This window comes from Ictalurus furcatus, chromosome 8 (assembly GCF_023375685.1).
Source record: "Ictalurus furcatus strain D&B chromosome 8, Billie_1.0, whole genome shotgun sequence".
Lineage (NCBI taxonomy): Eukaryota > Metazoa > Chordata > Actinopteri > Siluriformes > Ictaluridae > Ictalurus > Ictalurus furcatus.
In genome coordinates, this window is record NC_071262.1 from 6,697,802 (window position 1) to 6,716,723 (window position 18,922).

The window sequence follows — 18,922 nt, forward strand, 5'->3', positions numbered from 1 at the left end:
AAGCTAACCTATACTATTTTATCTATCTGTTAAATTCTTGCTAATTTTCTGACCAATGATTTGTTGTTAAGACCATTAAAAGCTTAATATTTTTGCCATTTTCAGCTTGGCCAATATTTTTTTATTGTTTTGTTTTTTTGCCCAGTAGTGTAAAGTAATGTAACAAAGAACATAATGGACAAGTACATCTTGCTTTTTAGATTAAAAAGTTGCAAATAAAAGACACGGCACAAATAATAACTTAAATTTTATTTTAAATAAAAGTCCATTTCAAATACACAGGTTATTGGACAAGAAACACTTACAATAGCAAAAAAGTATTTAAAAGCATTACAGGGGCAGTGGTGGCTTAGCAGATAAGGCTCTGAGTTACTGATCAGAAGGTCGGGTGTTCAAGCCCCTGCACTGCTAAGCTGCCACTGTTGGGCCCTTGAGCAAGGCCCTTAACCCTCTCTGCTCCAGGGGCGCTGTATCATGGCTGACCCTGCGCTATGACCCAGCCCTCTGACAGGCTGGGGTATATGAAGAAAAGAATTTCACTGTCCTCTAATGTATATGTGACCAATAAAGACTCATTATATAAAATATGATGGTGCAGGCATTTAATTGCAGCAAGAAACTAACTGAGAATAAGTTTTGTGTTCACTGACTACATCCCCTTAAAGAAAAACATAATTGTGGGATCATAACAATTACTCCTGATGGTTTCAGATAAGCCTCATAAGATAAAATAATTGTAATTGGCCTAGTGCCTGGATGCATTGTGTGTAGTATCAATCACATTAAACATTTTTTACCCCCAAAGTCATGTTCCATCAAACTGCAATGACTTCCACCTGCTTTTTAACATGATATAATTTCAACATTATTTTACCATTATCTAAAACATGGTTTTGCTTGAAAATATGTTACAGAAGAAAAATGCATTATAAATTCTAATTATACTTAACTTGTAAAACATTCTGTAGACATTGGTTACTGCATCACTGAACTTTACTGGCATGTCTAAATATTGTTATTTATATAATGTGTTCTGAAAATGTACACAAAATTTATGTACATATTGTGATATGACATTTTTATATGGTATATGGTATCTTACATATATATATATATATATATATATATATATATATATATATATATATATATAGTATTACACAGTAAAGACTAGACACACTTCACTTCAATTCTCAACAGGACTGAAAATGTTGGCTTCTTTTGCAAATTCAACAACATTGAGGAAGCTGATGAGAGTGAGATGAGAGATGAGAAAAGGAGAAGGAGGAGGAGAGATGAGGAAGGTCGGGGCTCTGTGTTCCCTGTAGGTGGGGGTTGTTCTGGTGCAGCAGGTGGAGCACTGGGCTCACGTTTCCCTGCACAGATGGCAGAGGGGGCTGGAGAGAGAGGAGTCATGTGATAGCAGCAGCTTTGTGATTGAGGGGCTACAGGCCTGATGAGTGCGATAACGCAGTCCCAGCTTGACCTCGACTCGTTTTTCAGACCCCCTGAATCTCCCTCATTTACACACACTGGCAATCAGGGCCATCTCAAGTAGACATGCATTAGTGAGTCAGTGGAGAGGCTCAGGAACAGCAGAGAAGAGACACGGAGGCCACGAGGGTGTGCTCTATTCATGATTCAGGATGTGTCAGGCTCTTTGGGCATTTATGAATATGAGTAGATGGCTCAAGTTTGACCTAGTGGCACTTTGTTTTGTTTTTCACTTTTTCTTAGTCTCATGTTCCCTTGCCTTCTCTTTTCCTCCTGCCACATCCTTCTCTCTTGCTTCCCCCTCCTCCCTTCTAAGTGTACTCATGTCTTTAGTGCTGTTCTTTCAGAAGTGGGTCACACTCAGGTCCCCGTGGATTGCCAGAGAAAAGCATGCTGGGAGAGGAGTGGAGGAGGGAGGAGAGAGGGGTACCAAATGATGTGACTTTCTATATCCCAATAATCCAATCATCAGCCAGCGCCCATGGGAGGGCATAATCAGCACCCCCTCCACCCCACATTCAGCCCCCCCCCACACCCACACACACACAAAACTATGCTAATTAGTCCAGGCAATGCTGCAGCTTTGTTTGGGGCTTTTTTCTTCTCTGCTCCGTCCCAGTGGACCCTCCACACCATATCTTTAATCTTGAGTGTTTCCTCCTGCCACCGCATTTAAAGAAGTTTAATCCAAATTGCAGCACATAATTACCAGGATGTGGCCCTCGATGATGGCATTGGGACCGAACCATTTCAAGACATGCACTCAGATCTGTTACTTGCAACTATGGATCTCCTCTCTGATTGGGTAGCAGTCCAAACCAAAAAGCTGCAAAACATGACCAAAATGCACCCTCATGAATCAGTCTGTTTGAGAAGCTGGAGCTCTGTCATAAAGACCGCACTGTTGCTTTTGAGCAATTGTTTCTTGTTTTGCCTGTCAGTGGTGTTGGATGGGAAAAGGCATCGAGCCTCTGTCCCGTGTGTACCATGCCATATGGCTAATGGCAAACCTGTGCGGCAATTAACAGCCCTGATTAATGAAGAACAGCCTAATCACAGACTGGTAATTGTGCCTCTATTGCAGTGCAGGCTCAGCAGAGGAGCTCAGTAACAGACGGAGAGAGAGAGAGAGAGAGAGAGAGAGAGAGGAAACAGAGGATTATACATTTTATGTCTTCTTTTTTGGCTTATTATAAGAGACTCAGATTGAGACCCAATAGAGACAAATGAGGAGGTCTTTGTGCTTGCTGGACCTTACAGGCTTGTACCTGTTCCAATAGGGTCACATGGCCCAGAAGGTAACTAATCAAGGAGAGCACAGTGTGTGTTTGAATTAAGTGTATGGAAATATTAGTCTTTGTAAATATTACACTTAATTTAAGGAGTTTGGAAAAAAAAAACAAGAGTTAGCAGACAAAGCAAAAAAGTCCACTATCACTTAATACTTTTAAACCACCAATTAAATTCTGGCTATAAAATTTCCACAGTGTAATTAAACTCATGCTTTTTATATGGTAGCAAGGTGTGGAGCTGCACAATCCACCTAAGATAATCATTTTGGAACACAATCCCTAGAGACGAATTTCACCCCAATTTCTGCAGAGCTGCTCTCCTCATACTGAAAAAGGCTGTGAAATTTCACTCCCACTTATTACTATCTTACCCACAATGCTACGATCACAGAGCCTACATCAATACCTATTTAAACCCAGAAATGAAACAAACGTGTCATTTTCAAAGCACAAGCCCTTACAGTCAATCAAAACCACAACGTAAAGTGACTCCAAAAAAGAATATCTAAATAATTGGACAAATTAAATTTCCTCCCATTAATGAACTATGATCTTTAAAATAGGACGTGACTAAAGTAAAGAACCCATAGAATGACACACCTTAACAATATACAGACTAAGTGCTTAGAGATTGAAAGGGTGCCATATAAAACAGTAGAAAACTGTACTGAAGTGGACAACTTCACTTCAGGACAGATAGAAACGAACACAACTTTATTTGTCCTGTGCCAAATACAAAAGCTTCAGAAATGAGCTTTTACACTGAAACATTAAAAGTAGACATCCCATTGTGCAATAATGACAGAAAATAAGGACATATTGCACATATGTTTAGGAGAAATACCAAATTGTCAGCAAAATATGTATATGTATCATACAATAATCAATTGGGTTTTTTGTTTCATTATCTCACCTTATATATATATATGTGTGTGTGTGTTTGTGTGTGTGTGTGTGTGTGTGTATATATATATATATATATATATATATATATATATATATATATATATATATATATATATATATACACACACACACACACACACACACACATATATATATATATATATATATATATATATATATATATATATATATATATATATATATATATATACTGTGTATGTGCATATTTTCATTATTTTACCTTTATTACCTTTTGTTTCCTTTATCCGTCTTAATACTTTTACAACAGTTGTTTGTTCAGTTCATGCCAGTAAAGGTATTTAAATTAGAAGTTGAGAGAGAGAGAACAGGAGAAAACATCAGCGAGAGTAAGAGGGAAAGTAGATAGAGGACTCCTGCTCCCTCACATACTTCACTGTCAAAACTCAAATAACCTGCATTCATTAACAGTGGAATAACATGAAGATTCTCATTGAGTAATGAGTTTTTCCTTGTCCTAATTAACCAAGCATGAGTAGGATATTTTTAGGAGAAAAACTGTGCAAATGCTCCCTACTGCAGCCAAAAATAATTGAGAGCCCTTCTCTACAACCCAGTTTTAAGTGCAACGAATTCATCTTTTGATTTTAATTAAAGGTGCACACCTTTCTCTGCCTTTCTCCCCTCCCAGAGCAGAATGTGGATGACCTGGATAGAGACGGAAATAGAGAGAGAGAGATATCCACAAACACGGCATATATAAACTTGCCTGTATTAAGGTGCATCCTCCCTTCATTTCTCATCCCTCCTCAACTCGTTCCCCATCCCAGATCAGGCACGCAAAATGTACTTTCTCAGGTGTATTTAAAACGGCGGTTTAAAATGGCATGCCATCACGGACATGTTGAAATCACAGCCTCTGAGATTAGAAGCTCTGTCTGGCATTTTAACCACTTCATAGATAGAGCTGTATTTGTTTTGAAGAAGGAAATTTTAAACTCTGTTTGGGTAGAGGGGCAATATCTTCCTGATAAGAAGGCTGCTGTGACCTTATCTGGGCCTGTTTCAGACAGTGATAAATGACTAGAATATGTCTGTATGACAGCGTAGATGAAAGTAAAATATGCGGGCCAGTAATCTCTCTCAGGAAAGCAGATTCTGCTTTTAGGCCCAAATGGATAAATAAACTCAAAAATAAAATGCTGTAGAATTACTGAGCTTTTTGAATAAATAAATAAATAAATAAATAAATAAATAAATAAAGAGAACCTGCAAAACCTCCAGCATTTTTAACTCAATCTCTGCCCTTCACATTTATAATGTAAGCATAACTAACAAGCTTTCAATCCATGTTTTTTCTCTTACAGATTTTGCGAAATCCATGCGCACTCAGACCCACACTAATATATTTATTTTCGCTATAAATATTGTCCCATCTCTGAAAGGAAAAAAATTTTAATTGGATAGTACTTAATTTTCAAATACCTTTTTCTGTTTTGTATTTACAAAAAATGCTCCAAGAACTGCTCTTACATTTTCATTATAAGTGACGTTGGAGTAAACAGGGTTTTCTGTTCTTTTATTAGTAAAGGGAAATACTTTGACTAATGTTCATGGTACTCGCCAATATGTTAGGAAAGCAGTGGACAGAAAAAGATTAAAGGGTAATGTTATGCTGGATTATTTCTGTGAATTAGCTAATGCTAATAGGGAAACCCAGCCTCAGCATTAGAGATTAACATTAAGGGATCAATTCAGAGATCTGTGGCATGCCAAGTGTTCAAATCAGCAGAGCTCAATGTCCAGCTATGAACCAAGAGTGAGCACACAGGTTTAAGGTGTGTAATAGTGAATGTAAGAGAGAGAGAGAGAGGTGTGTGCATGATGGTGTCTTACCTGCACATGATCTCATGTGTCAACAGCACTCGGCACATCTCCGGATTCTTGTCTTGACCTTCATAAATAATAGGCTGTGGAGAGTGAAAGAAAACATTGTTCAGACAATGCAGACAAGTCGCTTTTCCAGCTTTCGTATGGATACAGTGCTTGTAAATATGTAGAAAGATTATGACTAATGTCTGAAGTTAAGAGACTGAACAATGGGAACAATTGCACTTATATTGGCACAATTTCCCTGAAACAAAACATTACATGAAACATCACACCGAGCACAAAACCACATATCTCCACACTCTTTCTCTGTCACACACCCACACACTCTTCGATGAAGCTTAATGTGAAACTTATTCCATCTGGCAGAAAGCTTTCACCAAATGACCGCATGTGTCATGGGAATGAACTGGAGCATTCCAGCATCCCTGACTTTGGACATGATGTTCTACATGCTATGTGCGCCGAATTACAGAGGCCTCCCTTTATTACAACTAATCAATCCATCACAGTGGCACAGTGCATTGTGGGAAGGCCTGAGTTTTGGAACAGTGTAGAGGGAGGTCCATTTCTGGCCTTGCCAGGTTCTCAGTGGGCCAATTAATGCCCACTTTACCACGGCTGTGGAAAATTGCTTCAGCACGCAGCAGGCTGAAATGATGTCGACTCATGCTAAGCATCTGTCTTAAAATTTCATTTTGAGTATAAAACATTTTAAACTTTTAATGAATATGAATTTGTGTATATATCACAAACACTTTTTTTTTAATCGGGGAAAAGGTGTGTTTAAGGAAAGGGTTAACTGGGAGATGATTTAGTTATTATATTTAGACTTCTAATGTAATTATGTGACATTTATATTTTAAGGTAGTAAAAATTATTGTGCTTATTGGTTATTGTGCTTGTTTTAATAGGTGTAGTTGTAGTATTTTATTTGCCTTTTCTGAAGGTGAAAACTGTTATACACTCTGCTGCAGTACAGCAGAAAAACACACATTTCTATAAAATCCCCTCTTCCCAGATTCTAAATTTTTGTTTTGGCATTAAAGACTCAAAATACTTCCATAACTAATCTATCCATACATTAAAACAGACACCTAGGTAAAATAATTGTATTGATCAAAAGCTTATGATAAAGGGATGGCAGTTTAACAGTTGAATACATTGCTTAATAGTAAGAATTAATTGAGTTCATTTCCACAAGAATGTATTTGAGAAACAAACTACTAGCAATGTTATAGTTATATCATGCCTTCCTGTTAAGACTAATTAAAATAAGGCTATGAAATGCAACTTGCATACTGGTTTGAATAGAGGGCATCCAACAGAGGCATCTGGCCAAGATTTCAACCCAACAGAAAAAAATGAAACATTATTAGATAATATTGAAGTGTAAACATGGAAGATGTTTCAGCCCCAAATGTTGGAACACCACACCCTGCTTGCTTGTGTGTGTGTGTGTGTGTGTGTGTGTGTGTGTGTGTGTGTGTGTGTGTGAGAGAGAGAGAGAGAGAGAGAGAGAGAGAGAGAGAGAGAGAGATTGTTGCTTGAATTTGTCTAATTTCACCTAGAATGAAACTGTTGAGTGAAAGAGTATGGATGTGTATCTGCTTGTGTATGTAACTCTGTGTGTGTGTGTGTGTGTGTGTGTGTGTGTGTGTGTGTGTGTGTGTGTGTGTGTGTGTGTGTGTGTGTGTGTGTGTGTGTGTGTGTGTGTGTGGTGAGCAGTTGGGCTGCCAGACTGCAGCATAGCAAGCCATCTGGCCAAGTCAACACTTCATCCAAAAAACCTCAGCTTTGTTTCCACCCTTCCATTTCCACACAACATGTCCTTCACAGCCATGAATCACTTACCATAGCCCAAACATATATACAAACACACACACACACACACACACACACACACACACACACACAATCAACAGCTGTTAACGATAAACGGTTCCTGTCACAGCTGCACAAGCCATTTTCAATTAGTCACAAAAATCATTTTCTTTGTATTTAGCATGTACTATGTATGTAGTATGTAGTCGTTACAGCTGGAGGACGTTGCTGATCAGGAGCATGCATTTGTTTGGTTTCTGCATTGTGGAAATAAGGGTCAAGGTCTTCTAAAAGTGTGGTAGCATGCATCACTGTCTGAGCCCGAAGCTCTGACCCTCAGGCTCTCCCAGAGACACAGAGGCTATGAGAGAACATAGGCCATACAAATACAGACACGTCCTCTACCCTGCCACACATTCATTTAATACACTAGGTCTTCCATTTATCACACAAGATGCATCTAACAGACTTACACACTAACATAACACTACCTAGTGCATAGTGCTGGGAATAACACCAAAAATAGTTTGTCAATTTCTCCTCACATGTCTAGCTCAGGCCATGACTGTGTAACCTTCTGAAGGTGTACCTTCTCAAGTGATACATAATCTCTAACACTTTACTGAAAAGCTGAGTCTCTATAAGTCAACCCTAATGCTTAGCTGCATCAAGGTCAACTGTGTATTTATTTAATCCTTTATTTAAATGATTTTACCCCTTGTAAACTTTTCCCAAAAGGCTAAAGGAACAGCAAACCAACCCCCTTCACACAGAATTTTGCAGTGAAGTAGCTTTAATTATCCAGTTCTTTGGAGACTCTTAAATGTGAAAGTCTGAATAATTGCATTTTAGACATATTAAGTATTGTGGCTACAGACCAAGCTCAAGGGGGTTTCATGTCCTGTCTGACACCATCACAGAGTCCAAACAGGAGATTTGTGTAACTCTGTTGAACCATTTCTGGTATCTGAACCTAATGGCATCACACTTCAGATCACTAATGAAAGGAAACACGAGGTTGAGCCTGGTCCATGTGCGGAAAAGAGGAAAAATAAGTTTTGAAAAAACTCCAGTATAGTGAGAGCACTTTCTTCTCCATACACATTTTCACTTGGAGCTCTGGCTGGGCTCAGAAAACACATACACACACACACACACACACACACACACACATACACAAACATCCACGAGCAACAGGGGAGTTAAGGTGTACAAGCTCCGGCCCAGAGCTGTGTGAACAAAGAGCTCCTTAAGGAAAGCCGGGAAAGCATGAAACATGCATGCTTGTAGCCAAAGCTTCTGTGAAGCTTTCATTAGGCCCTGACACAGCTTTTAATACATATTTCATTTTGTGCAAGCCTCGCTTCATGTCTCATTCACAGCCTGCCTCCACTGTCTTGAAGTGACAAATGTATCTGAGGCATGTAAACAATTCAGTAGAAATACATGAAAACACATTTTCCTCTTTGTTAGCGTCACTGGCAAACATGTCAGGTGCAGTGTGTGACTGCATGTGTGTGGGTGATTCGCCTTTGTTCTGTGGCTCAGCTGTTGTGAAGCACAGAGAGACACAGAGAGAAAGAGAAAATGGGGAGACCGTTTTCCACCGTCTTTAGCAGATATGTCTCAGACTTAAGCAGTGATCACAAATATGGCTTGTCAGCCTGACACCCTCCTCTGTTTCTCTCCTCTTTCCCACCAGCTCGCTGAGAGTGTGTTTGGGAGCAGGTATTTGATGTGGAACAGTGTGTCAGACAGATCAGCTTTACATGGGTTTATCATACTTTGCTGTGCCCAAGTTGCCATACTATCATTATTTTCCTTCCGTCATGTCACTCTTCCACATGCAGTCCATACGCTCGCTCCATTGCCAGTGAGTGATTCGCAGGAGGCAGCTCTCACCCAGTGCTAATGAGAAGTGCATGTCGAACAACTCCATAAACCTGCTCTGTAAGAGCGGCGCACTTCTGGGAAAAAGCCAGACTGCAAGAGCCCACTGGTTCTGTAGCCAGTCTGTACCGAGTTATGGGCTTTTAATGAGATGTTTTAAACACATCGCAACGCCTGAGTCTTACCACAATGAGGTTAGAGGAGAGCTCAGAGAAATGAGCTTAGAGACAGATTCAAGGTCTATCATAAGCCAAATTCCAGCTCTTTATGTGATGGAGGAGGAACAAATAACACACACACACACACAAATAGTGACCAAACCAAAGTATGAGAATGAATAGATGAGTATGATCAGAATTATACAGAATACAGGTTGACCTAAAGCTTGCCTATAAACATTCAAGTTGTAATTTATTTTGTTGGCAACAATTTTACAAGTTTACAACATATTACTAACCTTTACCCTTATATCTTGGCAGTGAAAAGGGTGATTTTAGTGGTTGGTGGTAGGTAATAGTTGTTGTTTTTTTTTCTTTAATGTAAATTTCCTTAATTACTCACTATTATGGGTTAAGGCCTTATCAATGTAACAGAGCATGCTGTGATTCATATTTCCTTTGTATATAAATCTGTAAGTGAGACTCAGCTTGTAGAAACAGATCCTGTGAAATGTAGCGAAAGTGTCCTTGTTTTGACAAAACCCAAGGGACTCGATACTCCACAAATCGGAGAGAGAACGGCTACTATATTATACCAACATGACTACTTGGTTGTCAAATTACTCAATCTCTCTCTCTCTCTCTCTACCTCTCTCTCTCTCAGTACCCACCACATCATTAACAGGTATTGCGGTGGTCCACTGAAACAGCCTGTAAATAACGTAGTGAAATATTTGCTCAAGTGGGACAGCAGAGGTGAGATAAATGGCTTTTTATTGAGGGGGCACCCTGCAGTAAGCACTGGGCAAGTCTTCCAGCCTCTGTATTTACTCCTCCAGCATAATGCCTGCTTTTCACCTACATATAAATCTGCCTCACTTGCAAATAATATACACACACAGCCAATCTAACCACGGACAAGGACAATATGGACAATGTCATCAGCTTTACAGAACTTAAACAAAAGAACTAAAAACGTATAATTTAGTGCATATGAATCTGTATGTGTGTTGCATTTTTGCAACATGACAATCAGGCTGGAAAATATCCGTGGCCTGACATTTTTTTTTTATTAATACGGATTTGAGTGGATTGTCGCGTGGACATTCCAAAGTGAACAGACTGATCAGGCATGCACACTAATCTACAGTCAGTCATGGAGGAATAGTCATATTTGTTAATATTAACAGATAATATGTTTTATTTGACTGCAAGTGTGTGGTGATATTGTCATTATATATATATATATATATATATATATATATATATATATATATATATATATATATATATATTATAAATCAGATGTTTACAGACAGACAAAATAGCATTTTGATGTTAGATTATGGAAACTTTTAAAACCCTTTTAACTTGTAGGTGATACTAATGAATCATGAACGTTATGATAAGGCACATGAACTAACAAGTCAATTTTTATTTCAGGTAGCTTTAACACCTATAACACTTGGTTACTATTCAGTTATTCACCATAATTGATATTATTTAGTAACAACTATAATTGATACATATACCTACAGTTAAACTAATAGGAACTGTATGTAGTTACATAGAGTTAGGAGTGCAAGTTTGGATGCACTGGCAGATCCTGGGAGTTTGAATGGTTAAATAATGTACATATGTAATGATTTACTTTGTAATAATAAATAAATAAATAAATAAATAAATAAATAAATAAGTCTGGGTAAGAAAATATGTCACAAAGCTAAGTTCAAAATGAAGGGGCAGTGAACTGCAGGACAGTTGGTCATTGTCAGCTGTGACACACACACACACACACACACACACACACACACACAGCGCTCACATATTGACTGCACATGATGTGCTAAATGTTCAGACTGTTGCTCTTTGGGTGGACTAATCAGCACCTGCTAATTACCTGATAGCTTCACACACTTCAACTACACCAATGCCACCAACACACACACAAGGTGACAGAAATGCCTGCTTTATCTCCAGAAGCCACAACTTACTGCAGCCTGCAGCTGGAGCATTGTTCAAGATTAAGCTGTGTCATGTAACCAGTATTCTGTAACTTTTCTTTACTATTATATGAATAGAATTATGTGTGTGTGTGTGTGTGTGTGTGTGTATATATATATATATATATATATATATATATATATATATATATATATATATATATATATATATATCAGTGCTATAGCAAATAGAAGATTGACAATTTATAAGCTTAAAGGTATTTAAAGGTAAATTTATATTATATTCATACCAGGTTCAATAAATTACAGTTGTCATAAATTAGTTCTGCAAATTAGTTCTATTAAAAGTCATTCTTTTTTTAAATGTGAAGTTAAAAGCAGACATCACCAAAAAAATCAATTATTTTTCAAAGGTAATTCACACTTATTCATTTGAATCTGTAATAGATTTTATTAGCTGGAAACTAATAAAAAAAAGACAGGTAATGTATTGCCGAGAACCTTGCAGAGATCCCATGGAAAAATAACTGAGTAACATGCTTGCCTAAATACACTGTGGTACCATCTTACAAGACATTTAGCTGTCAACGCTTTAGGACTTCACTATTCTTGCTGTTCTGATTTCCAGCAGGACACACACTTTCACACACAGAGATCCTTATCTTAGGGGATAAGGCGTTATTTGTGCAATTCAAAGACTGTCCGCTCTTAGTCAATAGCATTCTATAGTAAATATATGGTGACTAAGAAAACATACAAAAAGACATCCAATTCCTGAGTACATGCAAGCAGATACAAAAGAGAGCAAGTGGGAGCATCCTGCACACAGACTGTAAGGTAAAGATTCAGCAGGACATTACAATAAGGGAATGTGTCAGAGATGTTTGCCCTAGTGTGAACACACACCCTTAAAATATCCGTCATTTTAAATGCTTTCCCAGTGAAAGGATGTCATATTTAGTCATGATTAGTTCCACATTCCCCTAAGGCACACTATACAACACAACCCCTAAACTCACTTCAGTGCAAACACAGACACACAGGCACACACACGCACATGCACGCGCGTGCACACACACACACACACACACACACACACACACACACACACTCATCCTTCAATCCTTGCATCAATTTTAACAGTTACTCTGAAATAATGTAATGCTTTACCTGTTTTGTCATGGAGTCAATCAATCGTACATAGAAGTCTTGTTCTGTCCTTATACCTGTGTACAAAAGAAAGAGGTCTACTGAGCAAAATCAAACACAAACACAAGCCAGATTTTTATGCACTACTAATAATAGATACAATTATAGGTACAATTATAGATAAGATTAAAACCCTCTACAGAGCATGGACTATTTTTTGAGATACCCAAATTACTATTATATCAGTAGATTATGTCAATTTAAACATTTCTGCCTAGTTGAATGGATTTGTTCTTAAATTGTGTTTTATTTATTTATTTTAAAAAGTAGGCCTGAAACTTACAACAAAGTGCTTACAACAAACAAAACAAAAATGAAGGAAAAAGAAAATGGTGACTTTACATGTACAGTATTATATAAAGTGTAAACAGACCATATAAAAGCTATAAAAATGCATTTATATAAACCACAGTCATTAAGTTTTTAATTCAGTGCGAGTCATGCCATTTATGTGAACATTTAATAAACTGCAAATATATAGGATCCTGATGCTGCTTCTGAAGCCTAAATATAAGATTTCATGCGTTTAATGTGGTGATGTTAAGTAATCTATCATTTATAATGGCCCGAGATACTGATCTAGTACTTAATTTGATTATTATAGTTCAACAAATAGGCTACATACAGGTTAAGGTTGGGTAACTAATAATAATAATAATAATAATAATAATAATAATAATAATATACATGTTATATATTTATGCTTACCGTTACTGTAGAGAAGCTGCAATTTGTAATGAATCCCATTGTTGGTCTTTTCACCAGTCGGTTCCTACACAAATAAATGGATATATTAGCAAAAGCAGCCGATTTCCTCATTCCTGCAACCGGACACAGGACTGTTCCCATGTGTATAAATGTAGTTTCAAGTCAAAAACACATGAGCTGATCTAAATCAGCTTTAACTGTCAGCCAAGAAAATATCTGAATTTGACTAAATCAACATTACAGCGTGGTGTTAATTATGCGGTGCCAGTTACTTAACTGCATTACTCAGTTACTCAATTAGAACAAACCGGCACACAGATACTGGAGAATGTATTAAACAAGAAGCAGGCACCAGCACTTTATTTCATTTTCGTTTTAAATAATGTCAATACATAATCATATTACAGCATAATTAAATAAACACGAAACACAATTCAACGCATAACCTGTTGTATTTATTATTGTTTTCTGATAAAGTCTTTTTAAATAAAATAAAATAAGATGAAAACACTGCACTATGACCCCCTAATTCACCGAAACTCGGTTAAATCTACAAAGATCTATTAAGATGTTTTGAAAGCAGCTTTTGTTTTAAAAAAAATCTGATTTTGGCTAATAAATCAATGATGACAAACAGAGTCAGGTCGCATATCAGCGAATAAACCTTCAGAATAAATAATTTAATAGAAGGCAACATAATAGTGCTAACCGGAGAAAAGGCGCGTTTACAGCCATGTAATATAGCCCAGTATAATTCATCCATGTTTCTCATTTACGAATTGTGACTCTCTCTGTTCTTGCCCTTTTAACTCTTTTAAGACGAAAATGTTTGGGTAGTATTCTGGCGCAAAATATACATCGTTTATACCTTTATGTTGTACATGTGGGAAGATAAATAAGGGGAGAATTTTAAATAGGCTAATTGATTATTTTGAAAACTCGCAAAAGCGCCAGGCCATATATTTTGTGTGGGGTGAAAATAGCACTTGCCTTTTCTTTTTCGACAAATCCAACGAAAGAAGTGCGCTCAATCTCCACGGGCTGCCCCTGTCTGTCATACAGAGCCAGCACAAAGTGGAAGAAGTTGGATTTGCGAAGATTTGAGGGAGGCTGCTTCTCAAAGTGAGCTCGGGCCAGACCTACACCACTACACGGGTAAAGAGAAGGAAAGAAAGAAAGAGAGAAATAAGGGCATACACAGCCTGGAACACATGGCGCTGTATAATGTACACTGTGTTCAATTTTGCAATCAATAAATAAATAAATTCATGAAATTCTATTAATGCGTTTTGTTTGGATAAAGTTTATCTTCTGTACCCAGTCGTCCACAAGCTTTACAAAATGTCCAATAGATACTTACTTACTTAAACATATTTACTTTAATTACTCGAAAGTTGCCATTTTTGATGAATAATTCTCTTCTGCTTGAAGCTACACCGTTATAATCAGGTATATTTATACGTTTTGAATTTAGCTTCATATTAAATAAATTAGAGGTTAAATGCTCGTGGTTCAAGAGAAGAATGTACAGGAGCATTTAAATGTAAATTTTTCCTATATTTTAAAGGCTTGGAAAAAAGGATTTCGGATAGTCGCTGAAATATCATCATAAATACGGAGTTGTGCGACTTAATGTTCCCGGGAAAATGCTTGCATTGTAATCTACATATTGCCTAATATGAAGCTGAAAAGTTGACCCATTTTTATGTTTACAGCTCGAAATGAGCGCATGGTTTGGCGCGATCTTCCTTTAGCCCTAATTCTTTACTACAGGAGCAAGTGTGAAGATGTCAAACAAGGCACCCTCGTGTGGTCCTGCGAAGCTGAGGTAGGAGACGGGGTAAGCCTCGCTCATTGCCGCGGTCCCTCGCGCTCCCTGTCTTACCTTTGCGCGGCAGTGGTGGCGTCCAGTAGGCCGGCTCCCTGCATCCACGAGCGCACCGCGTTCATGCCGCCGATCGGCTCCTCCTTCATGCTACTCCCGCTCCTCTGGATGCTCTCCTGAATCCCAAACATGAACGCGGACTTTTTCTTTCCCCTGTCGATCTTACAGTCCTCTGTTCTTTCTCTGTTGATCCGTAGAAAATAAGATACAAATAAAAACAGAAAAAGCCAACTAGAGATCTACGGGCGCGCAGGTGTGTCTGCGCTCGGCTCGATCGCTTCCTCTGTGCAAATAGAAAATGAATAGAGAGAAAACGAAAAGGAGCGAGCTGTCAACATCCAAAACACGTGGACTAGTAGCTCCCTGCAGCCCGGGGAGTGCAAAAAAAAGTCCAATGTCACTTCAAGAAACAATACGATCACAACAAGAGCCTTTGCGGAAATGTTATTATCCAAAGTCGAATTCTTCTTCTAATTCTTCTTCTTTTTAATTTGTTTTTCGTGTTCTTTTTCTCAGCCTCGACGATGCTTCATTTTAGGCTCAAATAAAATGAATGAGCCAGGTGAAATGAAGAATAAGAAGAGGTGGACCCTCGTGGCGGTGGATCCTTAGGTCGCTCCCCCTGGTTCCAAAAAGTGATGTGTGTGAGTGTGTGTGTGTGTGTGTGTGTGTGTTTGTGTGTGTGTGTGTGTGTGTGAGAGAGAGAGAGAGAGAGAGAGCTCTTTCCCTAAGGAACCCGACTTGACTGTGCTCTGGGAACTCAAAGGGAAGAGGGAGTGACTGTGTACTCTCAGCCCCCCGCCCCACGCCTTACTGAACACAGACGAGCCCACACTACCATCAGCTCTCCGTCCAACCGCCGAGTCTCAAGTCTATTCACATCGCACAGCGCACTCTTCTCACACACACACACACACACACACACACACAAAGAAGTTAGTTCATCAGTTACACCATGGGCTAAAAAGCAGGGAAGGAAGAAAGTACACACGAACGCGCAACTGAGATCATTGCACACGCGAGGCTTTACTACTCAACATGTGTCAAGCTGAATAAACTCTTACAGTATTCATTTGTATTCATGTGGACTTGTAGTATCCACTGTCTGTATTCAAAACCACAAACCTGTCTGTTAAACTTTGTTGAATTCTCTGTTAAAATTAAACACATTTAATGCTTTTTTTCTGAGTATGTTTTGCCATGTTAACAAATGCACGACTGCTGAAATTGTAAAATAATAACACACCTGCAACACGGTTTGATTACGGGCAATAAACACCTACATTCAGAGCGCCTCAAAATCTGCATTAAAATCCCAACATTCAATGAACATTTGCAGCGTTAAATGACCTCACAGCGCCTGGTTTTACTTGTATGAAAGCTGTAAGTAGGTACCGGGAAAAGTGCTAAATATGAAAAAATGTATTAACCCAGCATGCACCCCTACCCGCCAAGCACACTCCCATTTAATATCACGCCATATCGCCAAAATGGAGGATATCTACCAGTGTCACTAGAAATACAAATGTTGTTTGATGTATTTCTCTGTATAATACATGGAAGAGAGTGCACCATGGATGCTTGTGTATTGCGTTTCCCTCTGTAATCAGATCAACAGGTTGTGTTCAGTTTCACTTTATGCAGCAACCATATCTCTTGTGTAGATGCTGCTGGTGCATTAATGTCGTAAAGCCAATGTGAATGTGCCAAACTACTATTCAACAGAACAGATATCCTTATTGTAATACACTGAGGCCGTTCAAATCAAGGCTAACTAATGACAATCTTTCTCTATCAAGAACTAGCCTATAATAAATAATCTGGGCTATAGACACCTAGCAGGATACTGGTTAATTAGTTTATAGTTAGCAAGTTTAATATTCCTGCTAATTCTTAGCTAATAGAAGCAGGCCATAAATTGTGGTCGGTAGCTTCATAAATCTGTAATTGAACTATTTCACATCACACCAAATGTGCAAATGAATTGAATTGAAACAGGCCCTTTGTGAAATAAATGTGTGTTTTCACTTTAATGACAGTTGCTTGTTTACGCAGTTTACTACAAACTGGAATAAGCCGATCATGACATGACCTCACTCTAATGATCCATCATGCAGGGACGGCGAGTCTTGCGTTAATTCTGTGAATTATGTCAATTCTGAATTATGCGATTAGAGACGAGTTGTGAAATTTAAAGTTTTCATAAATTTCATAAAGCTAAAAAAAAAGTCTGGGGCACGTGCAAGCCGGCTTGGGCTATAGGAATACGACGCCACTTACCGGATGTGATTTCTCCAGCAGGCAAAATCACACTAAATAAAGAAAATGTGATGACAGCGAAGATAACGAGCCCTGATTACTACCAGTGCGGTTTCATTAACGCTTGAAATAATGTGCACGTTGCATTTCATAAAAAAAGAACTTAACAGCGATAAAACCAGACAAAATGTTGTGTGTAAATATTTGCTAGAAAATAAAGGCACGTGAAGGAGAATAACATCACTCATACATCAAGTAGAACAGCTTGTGTTTTTTAAAATATTTGTTTTTTTGCAATTCTTTTAGACGCAATTCACAACTCTTTCTTGTTGGATTAAAAATAAGCATGTACGAGTGGAAATGCAAACATTTCAAAACTAAAACCGTTTTGTTCTCAGCTGCTGAAAATCAGCTGATGAGATTTGAATACAGGCCTCTGTATTCTGTAAGAGACATAATTTGAACTGTTCAAGATGCAGGTATACATTTTCACTTATACACATTATATATATATATATATATATATATATATATATATATATATATATATATATATATATATATATATATATATATATATATATATGCCTATTCTTTTAATTGTTTCTTGTGTTTTGCTCTTAGTATTTGGTTTTAGTTTTTGTGTTGTTGTTTGTTTCACTGTGATCAACTAACAATTCATATTCCTCGTCAGCTAATCTTTCTAACCAATAAACTTGATTGTGATTTTATAAACCAACAGCCTATAAAGCTTTGGCAGTTTATGGCTCTGCTTAGGCACCACGGGGTATATATATATATATATATATATATATATATATATATATATATATATATATATATATATACCCCGTGGTGCCTAAGCAGAGCCATAAACTGCCAAAGCTTTTTATATATATATATATATATATATATATATATATATATATATATATATATATATATATATATACCCCCGTGCCTGAGCAGAGCCATATATATAAATATATATATATATAAAATATTAGCCGCGAGTGCTAATTACACACACCTAATGTACTGCAGAAAAGAGCCCCCACCCCTGTTCCGTGAACGAGAGAGGGGGGGGGAGAGACAGAGATACACCCCAAGCTGGTCTTTTTATCATTCTGGTCTTTTCTTAATTATTTATGCATTTATTATTTATTATTATTTAACTAATTACACATTATTTTGTTTGCTTGTTGAGGCGATGTGAAATGGTCTGAAGCACAGATATTAATAGGTTGCTTGATCCTTTAGGCTCACTTTATTCGAACAAGGGTTTGTAGTCAGTCCACACGCAACGGTAAATTCTAATCGAGAAAATATAATATTGTATATATAAATATAGTCTCGATTAAACTGATGCACAAAACATTTATCAGCGAATGACGATAAGCTAGCTCTTTTTAAGCGTTCGGAAAGTTAAACTTTACATTGAAAAGCTTCTACACGATCATCATC

At 37.7% G+C, this 18,922-nt stretch overlaps 1 protein-coding gene across 2 annotated transcripts in view; it reads right to left on the bottom strand.

The window, feature by feature from the left end:
• The window catches only part of ebf1a (EBF transcription factor 1a), a 139,353-nt gene extending 123,102 nt beyond the window's left edge, over window positions 1-16,251 (bottom strand). For both annotated transcript variants that reach the window (XM_053630436.1, XM_053630435.1), the window contains exons 1-5: window positions 15,200-16,251; window positions 14,305-14,461; window positions 13,315-13,378; window positions 12,568-12,623; window positions 5,568-5,641 (exon numbers count right to left, since the gene is read on the bottom strand). In XM_053630436.1, coding sequence (XP_053486411.1) covers window positions 5,568-5,641; window positions 12,568-12,623; window positions 13,315-13,378; window positions 14,305-14,461; window positions 15,200-15,330 — 482 coding nt within the window. In that variant the 5' untranslated portion in view covers window positions 15,331-16,251. The remainder of the gene's footprint in view (window positions 1-5,567; window positions 5,642-12,567; window positions 12,624-13,314; window positions 13,379-14,304; window positions 14,462-15,199) is intronic.
• Window positions 16,252-18,922: the final 2,671 nt, after the last annotated feature.